General features: G+C 37.9%; 1 protein-coding gene across 3 annotated transcripts in view; it reads right to left on the bottom strand.

Moving 5' to 3' along the window:
- ESRP1 (epithelial splicing regulatory protein 1) overlaps positions 1-15485 on the bottom strand; it is a 202597-nt gene that overhangs the window by 44577 nt on the left and 142535 nt on the right. For 2 of the 3 annotated variants that reach the window (XM_053715208.1, XM_053715209.1), the window contains exon 12: positions 1343-1541. In XM_053715208.1, coding sequence (XP_053571183.1) covers positions 1343-1541 — 199 coding nt within the window. The remainder of the gene's footprint in view (positions 1-1342; positions 1542-15485) is intronic. The other variant, XM_053715210.1, reaches the window with a different exon arrangement.

The following is a 15485-nucleotide window of genomic DNA, read 5'->3' as shown; positions in this document are numbered from 1 at the left end:
TACACACATATACATATATACATACACACAAGCACATACATACACACACACACACATATACATACACACACACACACACACACACACACATATACATACACACACACATATACATACACACATATACATACACACACACATACACACATATACATACATATACATACATACACACATATACATACATATACACACACACATACACACACACACACACATATACATACATATACATACACACAAGCACATATATACACACATACACACACATACACACAAGCACATATATACACACATACACACATATACATACACACACAAGCACATATATACACACACATACACACATACATACATATACATACACACACACAAGCACATATATACACACACACACAAGCACATATATACACACACATACATACATACACACACAAGCACATATATACACACACATACATACACACAAGCACATATATACACACACACATATACATACACATACATACACACACACACAAGCACATATATACACACACATACACACATATACATACACATACATACACACACACAAGCACATATATACACACACATACACACATATACATACACATACATACACACAAGCACATATATACACACACATATACATACACACAAGCACATATATACACACACATACACACATATACATACATATACATACACACAAGCACATATATACACACACACACATATACATACACACAAGCACATATATACACACACATACACACATATACATACACACAAGCACATATATACACACACATACACACATATACATACACACAAGCACATATATACACACACATATACATACATATACATACACACACACATACACACATATACATACCTCTCTCTCTCTAAAAAATAAAATTGGTGGTGGGGTTTTCTCATATTATGATATTATTATGATAAGTTATTTTCTTAATATTCCTGGTCTGTATTGCAAAGCATTAAGGGGCAAACAACTAAAAACACACCTATATTTCTATATCACTTTCCTATTACTATTTGCTGTAAACGTAACTGTTCAGAAGAGAGATTCTGAAGATAAAACAGAGAAAGCAAATAACGTTTGGATAAAATGCTTCTCTCAGCAAACAAAAGAAAAAAATCCCCCACAGATGCCCAGAAATTGTCCACCAAAATAATTGTGTTTTATGATTGTTTTTGTTTAATAACAATTAACCAGGAAATCATCATTAGAGATCCACACCCAGTAAGGAAAGCAGTTCCAACACCTACCAGCTCAAAAAGAGGAGAAGCGTCAAGACCCACAGCCCAAACTTACATGGTAACTTACATGGTGGTGGGGACAATCCATTGCGATTTAAAGTTCCCCCCATTAAGACAAAGTTCATCTCCTCAGCAGAGCATTGAAACACCTCAACATATCTGTCTTTCATGGTCTTCTTATGGCATTTCTGTGCTGCCAAAAAAGCTCTCTCTGCAGATTTCATCTGAATAAATGAGTCCCCTGATGGTCGTCCCTATAGGCAAATTAAACCATTTTAAGTGTGAAGTAAAACAGAGTTATAGAAACCATACAGATAACTAATAAGACTAATATCTACTTTTTCACAAAAGTATGTGCTGTATAAAGCATTGTTAAACCAGTGCAAATAACTAAATATACCTTAAAAGGTCAAAGAGAGACCTGGGGGCATTGTGAATATAAAACAGTAGATCCTCAACCATACGTTCCTGGCCTATCCTATAGAATTATACCCAAGGATGGACAATCCCAAATTGGCTGCCATCATTGCATAGTTTGAGATGTTTAAAGAGGTGTATTCCAAACAGAATACTATTGCATGTTTTTCAAATGCATCTATCGAATGTATGTTTCACAGATAAAACATTGTTTCTTGTAGCTTTACTTATTTTTTTCATGTGGTTAATGAATCTGAATGGCTGCACTTCTAATGGAGAAGATGCTTGAAACTTGAAATGTGCATTTGTCTATTTTGGGTTGATCCAAATGTGAAAAATGGATGGCTGCAATCCCCAATTATTCTTGTGAAAGTGCAACACAATCTGTATTGTGGCTGCCATTGTCAGCATTTGGACCAGCCGAAATAGATGAATGCACATTTCTCCAAGAAACCACACGAGTTGATTAAAAGTTAAAAAGATTAGAATAGGTGCAAAAAAGGATTCTATTTGTTTCCAAAAAGGTGAAATGTGATATTAGAAAATTGCAAAAAACATTTAAATTAAAAAGTAAAAAAATAAAAACAAATAAATCAACATGAACGCTTTTATTAATAGTTTGGAGCAAAAAAAATGTTTTCTTGGTAACATGCCAGTTAATTAAATGAAAAATAAAAAAATAAATTGTAAATCTGATACCTTTATTGGCTAACTAAAAATATTTTTTTTTGCAATATGTCAGCGCATTAGGGCTCCTTCAACCATATTCTTTTTGTTAGCTAATAAAGGTATTACATATACAATTTGTTTTATTTTTCATTTAATAGTTTAGAAAATTATAGATGATGGAATTTTAATATAAAGTAAACAATTAAAGGTAGTGCTAAACTGGAAAAAACCCCCCACAAATTTCAACAAAACTAAATAAAATAAAATGCATCATGTTAAAATGCACTGTGTTCAAAATATGAATATTTTATTATCACAGGGGAAATGCTGCTTAAGTTAGGATTTAAGTTTTCATTAAAATTTTCAAAAACTCAACTTTCAAACTTAAAAGGCACATTAAAAACTAAATATATTTTAAAAGCATAGTCGTAAATGTATCCTCCACCACCCTCTAGCCATGGGTGCCGCCATGTTGAAATCTAATTTTCTTTCATGTAATTAGCAGGAGTCCATGAGCTAGTGACGTATGGGATATACATTCCTACCAGGAGGGGCAAAGTTTCCCAAACCTCAAAATGCCTATAAATACACCCCTCACCACACCCACAAATCAGTTTTACAAACTTTGCCTCCTATGGAGGTGGTGAAGTAAGTTTGTGCTAGATTCTACGTTGATATGCGCTCCGCAGCAGGTTGGAGCCCGGTTTTCCTCTCAGCGTGCAGTGAATGTCAGAGGGATGTGAGGAGAGTATTGCCTATTTGAATTCAATGATCTCCTTCTACGGGGTCTATTTCATAGGTTCTCTGTTATCGGTCGTAGAGATTCATCTCTTACCTCCCTTTTCAGATCGACGATATACTCTTATATATACCATTACCTCTACTGATTCTCGTTTCAGTACTGGTTTGGCTTTCTACTACATGTAGATGAGTGTCCTGGGGTAAGTAAGTCTTATTTTCTGTGACACTCTAAGCTATGGTTGGGCACTTTTATATAAAGTTCTAAATATATGTATTCAAACATTTATTTGCCTTGACTCAGGATGTTCAACGTTCCTTATTTCAGACAATCAGTTTCATATTTGGGATAATGCATATGAATAAATCAATTTTTTTCTTACCTTAAAATTTGACTTTTTTCCCTGTGGGCTGTTAGGCTCGCGGGGGCTGAAAATGCTTAATTTTATTGCGTCATTCTTGGCGCTGACTTTTTTGGCGCAAATTTTTTTTTCTGTTTCCGGCGTCATACGTGTCGCCGGAAGTTGGTTCATTTTTGACATTTTTTTGCGCCAAAAGTGTCGGCGTTCCGGATGTGGCGTCATTTTTGGCACCAAAAGCATTTAGGCGCCAAATAATGTGGGCGTCTTTTTTTGGCGCTAAAAAAAATGGGCGTCACTATTGTCTCCACATTATTTAAGTCATTATTTATTGCTTCTGGTTGCTAGAAGCTTGTTCACTGGCATTTTTTCCCATTCCTGAAACTGTCATTTAAGGAATTTGATCAATTTTGCTTTATATGTTGTTTTTTCTATTACATATTGCAAGATGTCCCAGATTGACACTGAGTCAGAAGATACTTCTGGAAAAACGCTGCCTGGTGCTGGATCTACCAAAGTTAAGTGTATTTGCTGTAAACTTGTGGTATCTGTTCCTCCAGCTGTTGTTTGTAATGAATGTCATGACAAACTTGTTAATGCAGATAATATTTTCTTTAGTAATGTTACATTACCTGTTGCTGTTCCGTCAACATCTAATACTCAGAGTGTTCCTGTTAACATAAGAGATTTTGTTTCTAAATCCATTAAGAAGGCTATGTCTGTTATTCCTCCTTCTAGTAAACGTAAAAGGTCTTTTAAAACTTCTCATTTTTCAGATGAATTTTTAAATGAACATCATCATTCTGATTATGGTTCCTCTGGTTCAGAGGATTCTGTCTCAGAGGTTGATGCTGATAAATCTTCATATTTATTCAAAATGGAAATCTCCAGGGAATGGAATAATTTGGGTAATTCATTTACTCCTTCTAAACGTTTTAAGCAATTATATCCTGTGCCATCTGACAGATTAGAATTTTGGGACAAAATCCCTAAAGTTGATGGGGCTGTCTCTACTCTTGCTAAACGTACTACTATTCCTACGGCAGATAGTACTTCCTTTAAGGATCCTTTAGATAGGAAGATTGAATCCTTTCTAAGGAAAGCTTACTTATGTTCACGTAATCTTCTTAGACCTGCTATATCTTTAGCGGATGTTGCTGCAGCTTCAACTTTTTGGTTAGAAGCTTTAGCGCAACAAGTAACAGATCATAATTCTCATAGCATTGTTAATCTTCTTCAACATGCTAATAACTTTATTTGTGATGCCATCTTTGATATCATTAGAGTTGATGTCAGGTATATGTCTCTAGCTATTTTAGCTAGAAGAGCTTTATGGCTTAAAACTTGGAATGTTGATATGTCTTCTAAGTCAACTTTGCTTTCCCTTTCTTTCCAGGGTAATAAATTATTTGGTTCTCAGTTGGATTCTATTATCTCAACTGTTACTGGAGGGAAAGGAACTTTTTTACCACAGGATAAAAAAATCTAAAGGTAAATTTAGGTCTAATAATCGTTTTCGTTCCTTTCGTCACAATAAGGAACAAAAGCCTGATCCTTCACCCACAGGAGCGGTATCAGTTTGGAAACCATCTCCAGTCTGGAATAAATCCAAGCCTTTTAGAAAATCAAAGCCAGCTCCCAAGTCCACATGAAGGTGCGGCCCTCATTCCAGCCCAGCTGGTAGGGGGCAGATTATGATTTTTCAAAGAAATTTGGATCAATTCAATTCACAATCTTTGGATTCAAAACATTGTTTTAGAAGGGTACAGAATTGGCTTCAAGATAAGGCCTCCTGCAAAGAGATTATTTCTTTCCCGTGTCCCAGTAAATCCAGCGAAGGCTCAAGCATTTCTGAAATGTGTTTCAGATCTAGAGTTGGCTGGAGTAATTATGTCAGTTCCAGTTCTGGAACAGGGGCTGGGGTTTTATTCAAATCTCTTCATTGTACCAAAGAAGGAGAATTCCTTCAGACCAGTTCTGGATCTAAAAATATTGAATCGTTATGTAAGGATACCAACATTCAAAATGGTAACTATAAGGACTATCCTGCCTTTTGTTCAGCAAGGGCATTATATGTCCACAATAGATTTACAGGATGCATATCTGCATATTCCGATTCATCCAGATCACTATCAGTTTCTGAGATTCTCTTTCCAAGACAAGCATTACCAGTTTGTGGCTCTGCCGTTTGGCCTAGCAACAGCTCCAAGAATTTTTACAAAGGTTCTCGGTGCCCTTCTGTCTGTAATCAGAGAACAGGGTATTGTGGTATTTCCTTATTTGGACGATATCTTGGTACTTGCTCAGTCTTCACATTTAGCAGAATCTCATACGAATCGACTTGTGTTGTTTCTTCAAGATCATGGTTGGAGGATCAATTTACCGAAAAGTTCATTGATTCCTCAGACAAGGGTAACCTTTTCAGGTTTCCAGATAGATTCAGCGTCCATGACTCTGTCTCTGACAGACAAGAGACGTCTAAAATTGATCTCAGCTTGTCGAAACCTTCAATCACAATCATTCCCTTCGGTAGCCTTATGCATGGAAATTCTAGGTCTTATGACTGCTGCATCGGACGCGATCCCCTTTGCTCGTTTTCACATGCGACCTCTTCAGCTCTGTATGCTGAACCAGTGGTGCAGGGATTACACAAAGATATCTCAACTAATATCTTTAAAACCGATTGTACGACACTCTCTGTCGTGGTGGACAGATCACCATCGTTTAGTTCAAGGGGCTTCTTTTGTTCTTCCGACCTGGACTGTAATTTCAACAGATGCAAGCTGACAGGTTGGGGAGCTGTTTGGGGGTCTCTGACAGCACAAGGGGTTTGGGAATCTCAGGAGGTGAGATTACCAATCAATATTTTGGAACTCCGTGCAATTTTCAGAGCTCTTCAGTCATGGCCTCTTCTAAAGAGAGAATCGTTCATTTGTTTTCAGACAGACAATGTCACAACTGTGGCATACATCAATCATCAAGGAGGGACTCACAGTCCTCTGGCTATGAAAGAAGTATCTCGAATACTGGTATGGGCGGAATCCAGCTCCTGTCTAGTTTCTGCAGTTCATATCCCAGGTATAGACAATTGGGAAGCGGATTATCTCAGTCGCCAAACGTTACATCCGGGCGAATGGTCTCTTCACCCAGAGGTATTTCTTCAGATTGTTCAAATGTGGGGACTTCCAGAAATAGATCTGATGGCTTCTCATCTAAACAAGAAACTTCCCAGGTATCTGTCCAGATCCAGGGATCCTCAAGCGGAAGCAGTGGATGCATTTTCACTTCCTTGGAAGTATCATCCTGCCTATATCTTTCCGCCTCTAGTTCTTCTTCCAAGAGTAATCTCCAAGATTCTGAAGGAATGCTCGTTTGTTCTGCTGGTGGCTCCAGCATGGCCTCACAGGTTTTGGTATGCGGATCTTGTCCGGATGGCCTCTTGCCAACCATGGACTCTTCCGTTAAGACCAGACCTTCTGTCGCAAGGTCCTTTTTTCCATCAGGATCTCAAATCCTTAAATTTAAAAGGTATGGAGATTGAACGCTTGATTCTTAGTCAAAGAGGTTTCTCTGACTCTGTGATTAATACTATGTTACAGGCTCGTAAATCTGTATCTAGGAAGATATATTATAGAGTCTGGAAGACTTACATTTCTTGGTGTTTTTCTCATCATTTTTCCTGGCATTCTTTTAGAATTCCGAGAATTTTACAGTTTCTTCAGGATGGTTTGGATAAAGGTTTGTCTGCAAGTTCCTTGAAAGGACAAATCTCTGCTCTTTCTGTTCTTTTTCACAGAAAGATTGCTAATCTTCCTGATATTCATTGTTTTGTACAAGCTTTGGTTCGTATAAAACCTGTCATTAAGTCAATTTCTCCTCCTTGGAGTTTGAATTTGGTTCTGGGGGCTCTTCAAACTCCTCCGTTTGAACCTATGCATTCATTGGACATTAAATTACTTTCTTGGAAAGTTTTGTTTCTTTTGGCCATCTCTTCTGCTAGAAGAGTTTCTGAATTATCTGCTCTTTCTTGTGAGTCTCCTTTTCTGATTTTTCATCAGGATAAGGCGGTGTTGCGAACTTCTTTTAATTTTTTACCTAAGGTTGTGAATTCTAACAACATTAGTAGAGAAATTGTGGTTCCTTCATTATGTCCTAATCCTAAGAATTCTAATGAGAGATCATTGCATTCTTTGGATGTAGTTAGAGCTTTGAAATATTATGTTGAAGCTACTAAGAATTTCCGAAAGACTTCTAGTCTATTTGTTATCTTTTCCGGTTCAAAGGATTACATTCTACTAGGTCAGTTTCTACTTCCTGGGAGTTTAGGAATGAAGTTTCGGTTGATCAGATTTGCAAAGCAGCAACTTGGTCTTCTTTCCATACTTTTACTAAATTCTACCATTTTGATGTGTTTTCTTCTTCTGAAGCAGTTTTTGGTAGAAAAGTACTTCAGGCAGCTGTTTCAGTTTGATTCTTCTGCTTATAATTTCAGTTTTTTTCATTTTAAGATTTAAACTTTATTTTGGGTGTGGATTATTTTCAGCGGAATTGGCTGTCTTTATTTTATCCCTCCCTCTCTAGTGACTCTTGCGTGGAAGATCCACATCTTGGGTAGTCATTATCCCATACGTCACTAGCTCATGGACTCTTGCTAATTACATGAAAGAAAACATAATTTATGTAAGAACTTACCTGATAAATTCATTTCTTTCATATTAGCAAGAGTCCATGAGGCCCACCCTTTTTGTGGTGGTTATGATTTTTTTGTATAAAGCACAATTATTCCAATTCCTTATTTTTTATGCTTTCGCACTTTTTTCTTATCACCCCACTTCTTGGCTATGCGTTAAACTGATTTGTGGGTGTGGTGAGGGGTGTATTTATAGGCATTTTGAGGTTTGGGAACTTTGCCCCTCCTGGTAGGAATGTATATCCCATACGTCACTAGCTCATGGACTCTTGCGAATATGAAAGAAATGAATTTATCAGGTAAGTTCTTACATAAATTATGTTTTCACTGTATTACATTGCAGACGTGTTGGCATATGTGCAGCACCTCTACTTTAGAAACCCGCACTGAAACCTCCGTTACAAAATTGCACTACCCATAACTAAACGTCCATTTAAATCACCAACATTTTGCGATTTTTCACACAGAATGACAAATGGCATACATTCTGATGCAACATCTGTATCATTAAACGGACATAAAAGTTGGGATAGAGACAAAATATGTACCTGAATTACTTTACCTGCAAATGTATACTGCAGTGCCTCGCCATTAACACTTTCTTTTTAGTTTCTGAATTGTAAAGCTCTAACTCCCCCCACACATTTCCTTCTATGGCTGTATCTACAGTGGGGCAAAAAACATAATTTATGTAAGAACTTACCTGATAAATTCATTTCTTTCATATTAGCAAGAGTCCATGAGCTAGTGACGTATGGGATATACATTCCTACCAGGAGGGGCAAAGTTTCCCAAACCTCAAAATGCCTATAAATACACCCCTCACCACACCCACAAATCAGTTTAACGAATAGCCAAGAAGTGGGGTGATAAGAAAAAAAGTGCGAAAGCATATAAAATAAGGAATTGGAATAATTGTGCTTTATACAAAAAAATCATAACCACCACAAAAAGGGTGGGCCTCATGGACTCTTGCTAATATGAAAAATGAATTTATCAGGTAAGTTCTTACATAAATTATGTTTTCTTTCATGTAATTAACAAGAGTCCATGAGCTAGTGACGTATGGGATAATGACTACCCAAGATGTGGATCTTTCCACGCAAGAGTCACTAGAGAGGGAGGGATAAAATAAAGACAGCCAATTCCTGCTGAAAATAATCCACACCCAAAATAAAGTTTAATGAAAACATAAGCAGAAGATTCAAACTGAAACCGCTGCCTGAAGTACTTTTCTACCAAAAACTGCTTCAGAAGAAGAAAACACATCAAAATGGTAGAATTTAGTAAAAGTATGCAAAGAAGACCAAGTTGCTGCTTTGCAAATCTGATCAACCGAAGCTTCATTCCTAAACGCCCAGGAAGTAGAAACTGACCTAGTAGAATGAGCTGTAATCCTTTGAGGCGGAGTTTTACCCGACTCAACATAGGCATGATAAATTAAAGATTTCAACCAAGATGCCAAAGAAATGGCAGAAGCTTTCTGGCCTTTTATAGAACCGGAAAAGATAACAAATAGACTAGAAGTCTTTCGGAAAGACTTAGTAGCTTCAACATAATATTTCAAAGCTCTAACAACATCCAAAGAATGCAACGATTTCTCCATAGAATTCTTAGGATTAGGACATAATGAAGGAACCACAATTTCTCTACTAATGTTGTTGGAATTCACAACCTTAGGTAAAAATTCAAAAGAAGTTCGCAACACCGCCTTATCCTGATGAAAAATCAGAAAAGGAGACTCACAAGAAAGAGCAGATAAATCAGAGACTCTTCTGGCAGAAGAGATCGCCAAAAGGAACAAAACTTTCCAAGAAAGTAATTTAATGTCCAATGAATGCATGGGTTCAAAAGGAGAAGCTTGAAGAGCCCCCAGAACCAAATTCAAACTCCAAGGAGGAGAAATTGACTTAATGACAGGTTTTATACGAACCAAAGCTTGTACAAAACAATGAATATCAGGAATATTAGCAATCTTTCTGTGAAAAAGAACAGAAAGAGCAGAGATTTGTCCTTTCAAGGAACTTGCGGACAAACCTTTATCTAAACCATCCTGAAGAAACTGTAAAATTCGCGGAATTCTAAAAGAATGCCAGGAAAAATGATGAGAAAGACACCAAGAAATATAAGTCTTCCAGACTCTATAATATATCTCTCTAGATACAGATCTACGAGCCTGTAACATAGTATTAATCACAGAGTCAGAGAAACCTCTTTGACCAAGAATCAAGCGTTCAATCTCCATACCTTCAAATTTAAGGATTTGAGATCCTGATGAAAAAAAGGACCTTGTGATAGAAGGTCTGGTCTTAACGGAAGAGTCCACGGTTGGCAAGAGGCCATCCAGACAAGATCCGCATACCAAAACCTGTGAGGCCATGCTGGAGCTACCAGCAGGACAAACGAACATTCCTTCAGAATCTTGGAGATTACTCTTGGAAGAAGAACTAGAGGCGGAAAGATATAGGCAGGATGATACTTCCAAGGAAGTGATAATGCATCCACTGCCTCCGCCTGAGGATCCCGGGATCTGGACAGATACCTGGGAAGTTTCTTGTTTAGATGAGAAGCCATCAGATCTATTTCTGGAAGTTCCCACATTTGAACAATCTGAAGAAATACCTCTGGGTGAAGAGACCATTCGCCCGGATGCAACGTTTGGCGACTGAGATAATCCGCTTCCCAATTGTCTATACCTGGGATATGAACCGCAGAGATTAGACAGGAGCTGGATTCCGCCCAAACCAGAATTCGAGATACTTCTTTCATAGCCAGAGGACTGTGAGTCCCCCCCTGATGATTGATGTATGCCACAGTTGTGATATTGTCTGTCTGAAAACAAATGAACGATTCTCTCTTCAGAAGAGGCCAAGACTGAAGAGCTCTGAAAATTGCACGGAGTTCCAAAATATTGATCGGTAATCTCACCTCCTGAGATTCCCAAACCCCTTGTGCCGTCAGAGACCCCCACACAGCTCACCAACCTGTAAGACTTGCATCTGTTGAAATTACAGTCCAGGTCAGAAGAACAAAAGAAGCCCCCTGAACTAAACGATGGTGATCTGTCCACCACGTTAGAGTGTCGTACAATCGGTTTTAAAGATATTAATTGAGATATCTTTGTGTAATCCCTGCACCATTGGTTCAGCATACAGAGCTGAAGAGGTCGCATGTGAAAACGAGCAAAGGGGATCGCGTCCGATGCAGCAGTCATAAGACCTAAAATTTCCATGCAAAAGGCTACCGAAGGGAATGATTGTGACTGAAGGTTTCGACAAGCTGAAATCAATTTTAGACGTCTCTTGTCTGTCAAAGACAGAGTCATGGACACTGAATCTATCTGGAAACCCAAAAAGGTTACCCTTGTCTGAGGAATCAATGAACTTTTTAGTGAATTGATCCTCCAACCATGATCTTGAAGAAACACCACAAGTCGATTCGTATGAGATTCTGCTAAATGTGAAGACTGAGCAAGTACCAAGATATCGTCCAAATAAGGAAAAACCACAATACCCTGTTCTCTGATTACAGACAGAAGGGCACCGAGAACCTTTGTAAAAATCCTTGGAGCTGTTGCTAGGCCAAACGGCAGAGCCACAAACTGGTAATGCTTGTCCAGGAAAGAGAATCTCAGAAACTGATAGTGAGCTGGATGAATCGGAATATGCAGATATGCATCCTGTAAATCTATTGTGGACATATAATGCCCTTGCTGAACAAAAGGCAGGATAGTCCTTATAGTTACCATTTTGAATGTTGGTATCCTTGCATAACGATTCAATATTTTTAGATCCAGAACTGGTCTGAAAGAATTCTCCTTCTTTGGTACAATGAAGAGATTCAAATAAAACCCCAGCCCCTGTTCCAGAACTGGAACTGGCATAATTACTCCAGCCAACTCTAGATCTGAAACACATTTCAGAAATGCTTGAGCTTTCGCTGGGTTTACTGGGACACGGGAAAGAAAAAATCTCTTTGCAGGAGGTCTTATCTTGAAACCAATTCTGTACCCTTCTGAAACAATGTTCTGAATCCAAAGATTGTGAACAGAATTGATCCAAATTTCTTTGAAAAAACGTAATCTGCCCCCTACCAGCTGAGCTGGAATGAGGGCCGCACCTTCATGTGGACTTAGAAGCTGGCTTTGCTTTTCTAGAAGGCTTGGATTTATTCCAGACTGGAGATGGTTTCCAAACTGAAACTGCTCCTGAGGATGAAGGATCAGGCTTTTGTTCTTTGTTGAAACGAAAGGAACGAAAACGATTATTAGCCCTGTTTTTACCCTTAGATTTTTTATCCTGCGGTAAAAAAGTTCCTTTCCCACCAGTAACAGTTGAGATAATAGAATCCAACTGAGAACCAAATAATTTATTACCTTGGAAAGAAAGGGAAAGTAGAGTCGATTTAGAAGACATATCAGCATTCCAAGTTTTAAGCCATAAAGCTCTTCTAGCTAAAATAGCTAGAGACATAAACCTGACATCAACTCTGATAATATCAAAAATGGCATCACAGATAAAATTATTAGCATGTTGAAGCAGAATAATAATGTTATGAGAATCATGATCTGTTACTTGTTGCGCTAAAGTTTCCAACCAAAAAGTTGAAGCTGCAGCAACATCCGCCAAAGATATAGCAGGTCTAAGAAGATTACCTGAACACAAATACGCTTTTCTTAGAAAGGATTCAATTTTCCTATCTAGAGGATCCTTAAAGGAAGTACCATCTGCCGTAGGAATAGTAGTACGTTTAGCAAGGGTAGAAATAGCCCCATCAACTTTAGGGATTTTGTCCCAAAACTCTAATCTGTCGAACGGCACAGGATATAATTGCTTAAAACGTTTAGAAGGAGTAAATGAATTTATTCCATTCTCTGGAAATTCCTTCAGAAATAGCACCTGGAACAGGAAAAACTTCTGGAATAACTACAGGAGATTTAAAGACCTTGTCTAAACATTTAGATTTAGTATCAAGAGGACCAGAATCCTCAATTTCTAATGCAATTAGGACTTCTTTAAGTAAAGAACGAATAAATTCCATTTTAAATAAATATGAAGATTTATCAGCATCAACCTCTGAGACAGAGTCCTCTGAACCAGAAGAATCATTAGAATCAGAATGATGATGTTCATTTAAAAATTCATCTGGATAAAGAGAAGTTTTAAAAGATTTTTTATATTTACTAGAAGGAGGAATAACAGACATAGCCTTCTTAATGGATTCAGAAACAAAATCTCTTATGTTATCAGGAACACTCTGAACATTAGATGTTGAGGGAACTGCAACAGGTAATGGTACTTTACTAAAGGAAATATTTTCTGCATTAACAAGTTTGTCATGACATTTAATACAAACAACAGCTGGAGGAACAACTACCAAAAGTTTACAGCAGATACACTTAGCTTTGGTAGTTTCAGCACCAGGCAGCGATTTTCCTGAAGTTTCTTCTGACTCAGATGCAACGTGAGACATCTTGCAATATGTAATTGAAAAAACAACATATAAAGCAAAATTGATCAAATTCCTTAAATGACAGTTTCAGGAATGGGAAAAAATGCCAAAGAACAAGCTTCTAGCAACCAGAAGCAATGAAAAATGAGACTTAAATAATGTGGAGACAAAAGCGACGCCCAAATTTTTTTAGCGCCAAATAAGACGCCCACATTATTTGGCGCCTAAATGCTTTTGGCGCCAAAAATGACACCACATCCGGAACGCCGACATTTATGGCGCAAAAGAACGTCAAAAAATGACGCAACTTCCGGCGACACGTATGACGCCGGAAACGGAAAAGATTTTTTGCGCCAAAAAAGTCAGCGCCAAGAATGACGCAATAAAATGAAGCATTTTCAGCCCCCCCAAGAGCCTAACAGCCCACAGGGAAAAAGTCAAATTTTAAGGTAAGAAAAAATGATTGATTCAAATGCATTATCCCAAATATGAAACTGACTGTCTGAAAAAAGGAATGTTGAACATCCTGAGTCAAGGCAAATAAATGTTTGAATACATATATTTAGAACTTTTTTATAAAAAAGTGCCCAACCATAGCTTTAGAGTGTCACAGAAAATAAGACTTACTTACCCCAGGACACTCATCTACATGTTTGTAGAAAGCCAAACCAGTACTGAAACGAAAATCAGCAGAGGTAATGGTATATATATATATAAGAGTATATCGTCGATCTGAAAAGGGAGGTAAGAGATGAATCTCTACGACAGATAACAGAGAACCTATGAAATAGACCCCGTAGAAGGAGATCATTGAATTCAAACAGGCAATACTCTCTTCACATCCCTCTGACATTCACTGCACGCTAAGAGGAAAACCGGGCTCCAACCTGCTGCAGAGCGCATATCAACGTAGAATCTAGCACAAACTTACTTCACCACCTCCATAGGAGGCAAAGTTTGTAAAACTGATTTGTGGGTGTGGTGAAGGGTGTATTTATAGGCATTTTGAGGTTTGGGAAACTTTGCCCCTCCTGGTAGGAATGTATATCCCATACGTCACTAGCTCATGGTTTCTTGCTAATTACATGAAAGAAAAGTATTTAGTCAGCCACCAATTGGGCAAGTTCCCCCACTTAAGAAGATAAGAGAGGCCTGTAATTTTCATCATAGGTATACCTCAACTATGAGAGACAAAATGTGGAAACAAATCCAGACAATCACATTGTCTGATTTGGAAATAATTTATTTGCATATTATGGTGGAAAATAAGTATTTGGTCACCTACAAACAAGCAAGATTTCTGGCTCTCACAGACCTGTATCTTCTTCTTTAAGAGGCTCCTCTGTCCTCCACTCATTACCTGTATTGAATGTATTATCAGTATAAAAGACACCTGTCCACAACCTCAAACATTCACACTCCAAACTCCACTATGGTGAAGACCAAAGAGCTGTCGAAGGACACCAGAAACAAAATTGTAGACCTGCACCAGACTGGGAAGACTGAATCTGCAATAGGCAAGCAGCTTGGTGAAAATCAACTGTGGGAGCAATAATTAGAAAATGGAAGACATACAAGACCACTGATAAACTCTCTCGATCTGGGGCTACACGCAAGATCTCACCCTGTGGGGTCAAAATGATCACAAGAACGGTGAGCAAAACATCCCAGAACCACACGGGGGGACCTAGTGAATGACCTGCTGAGACCAACGTAACAAAAGCTACCATCAGTAACACACTATGCCAGAAAACATTTGAACTTTGTCATTGCCAACAAAGTATATATAACAAAGTATTGAGATGAACTTTTTATATTGACCAAATACTTAATTTTCCACCATAATTTGCAAATAAATTCTTTCCAAATCAGAC

The sequence above is a fragment of the Bombina bombina genome, chromosome 5 (genome assembly GCF_027579735.1).
Source record: "Bombina bombina isolate aBomBom1 chromosome 5, aBomBom1.pri, whole genome shotgun sequence".
Taxonomy (NCBI): domain Eukaryota; kingdom Metazoa; phylum Chordata; class Amphibia; order Anura; family Bombinatoridae; genus Bombina; species Bombina bombina.
This window is presented reverse-complemented; position numbering and strand designations above follow the sequence as displayed.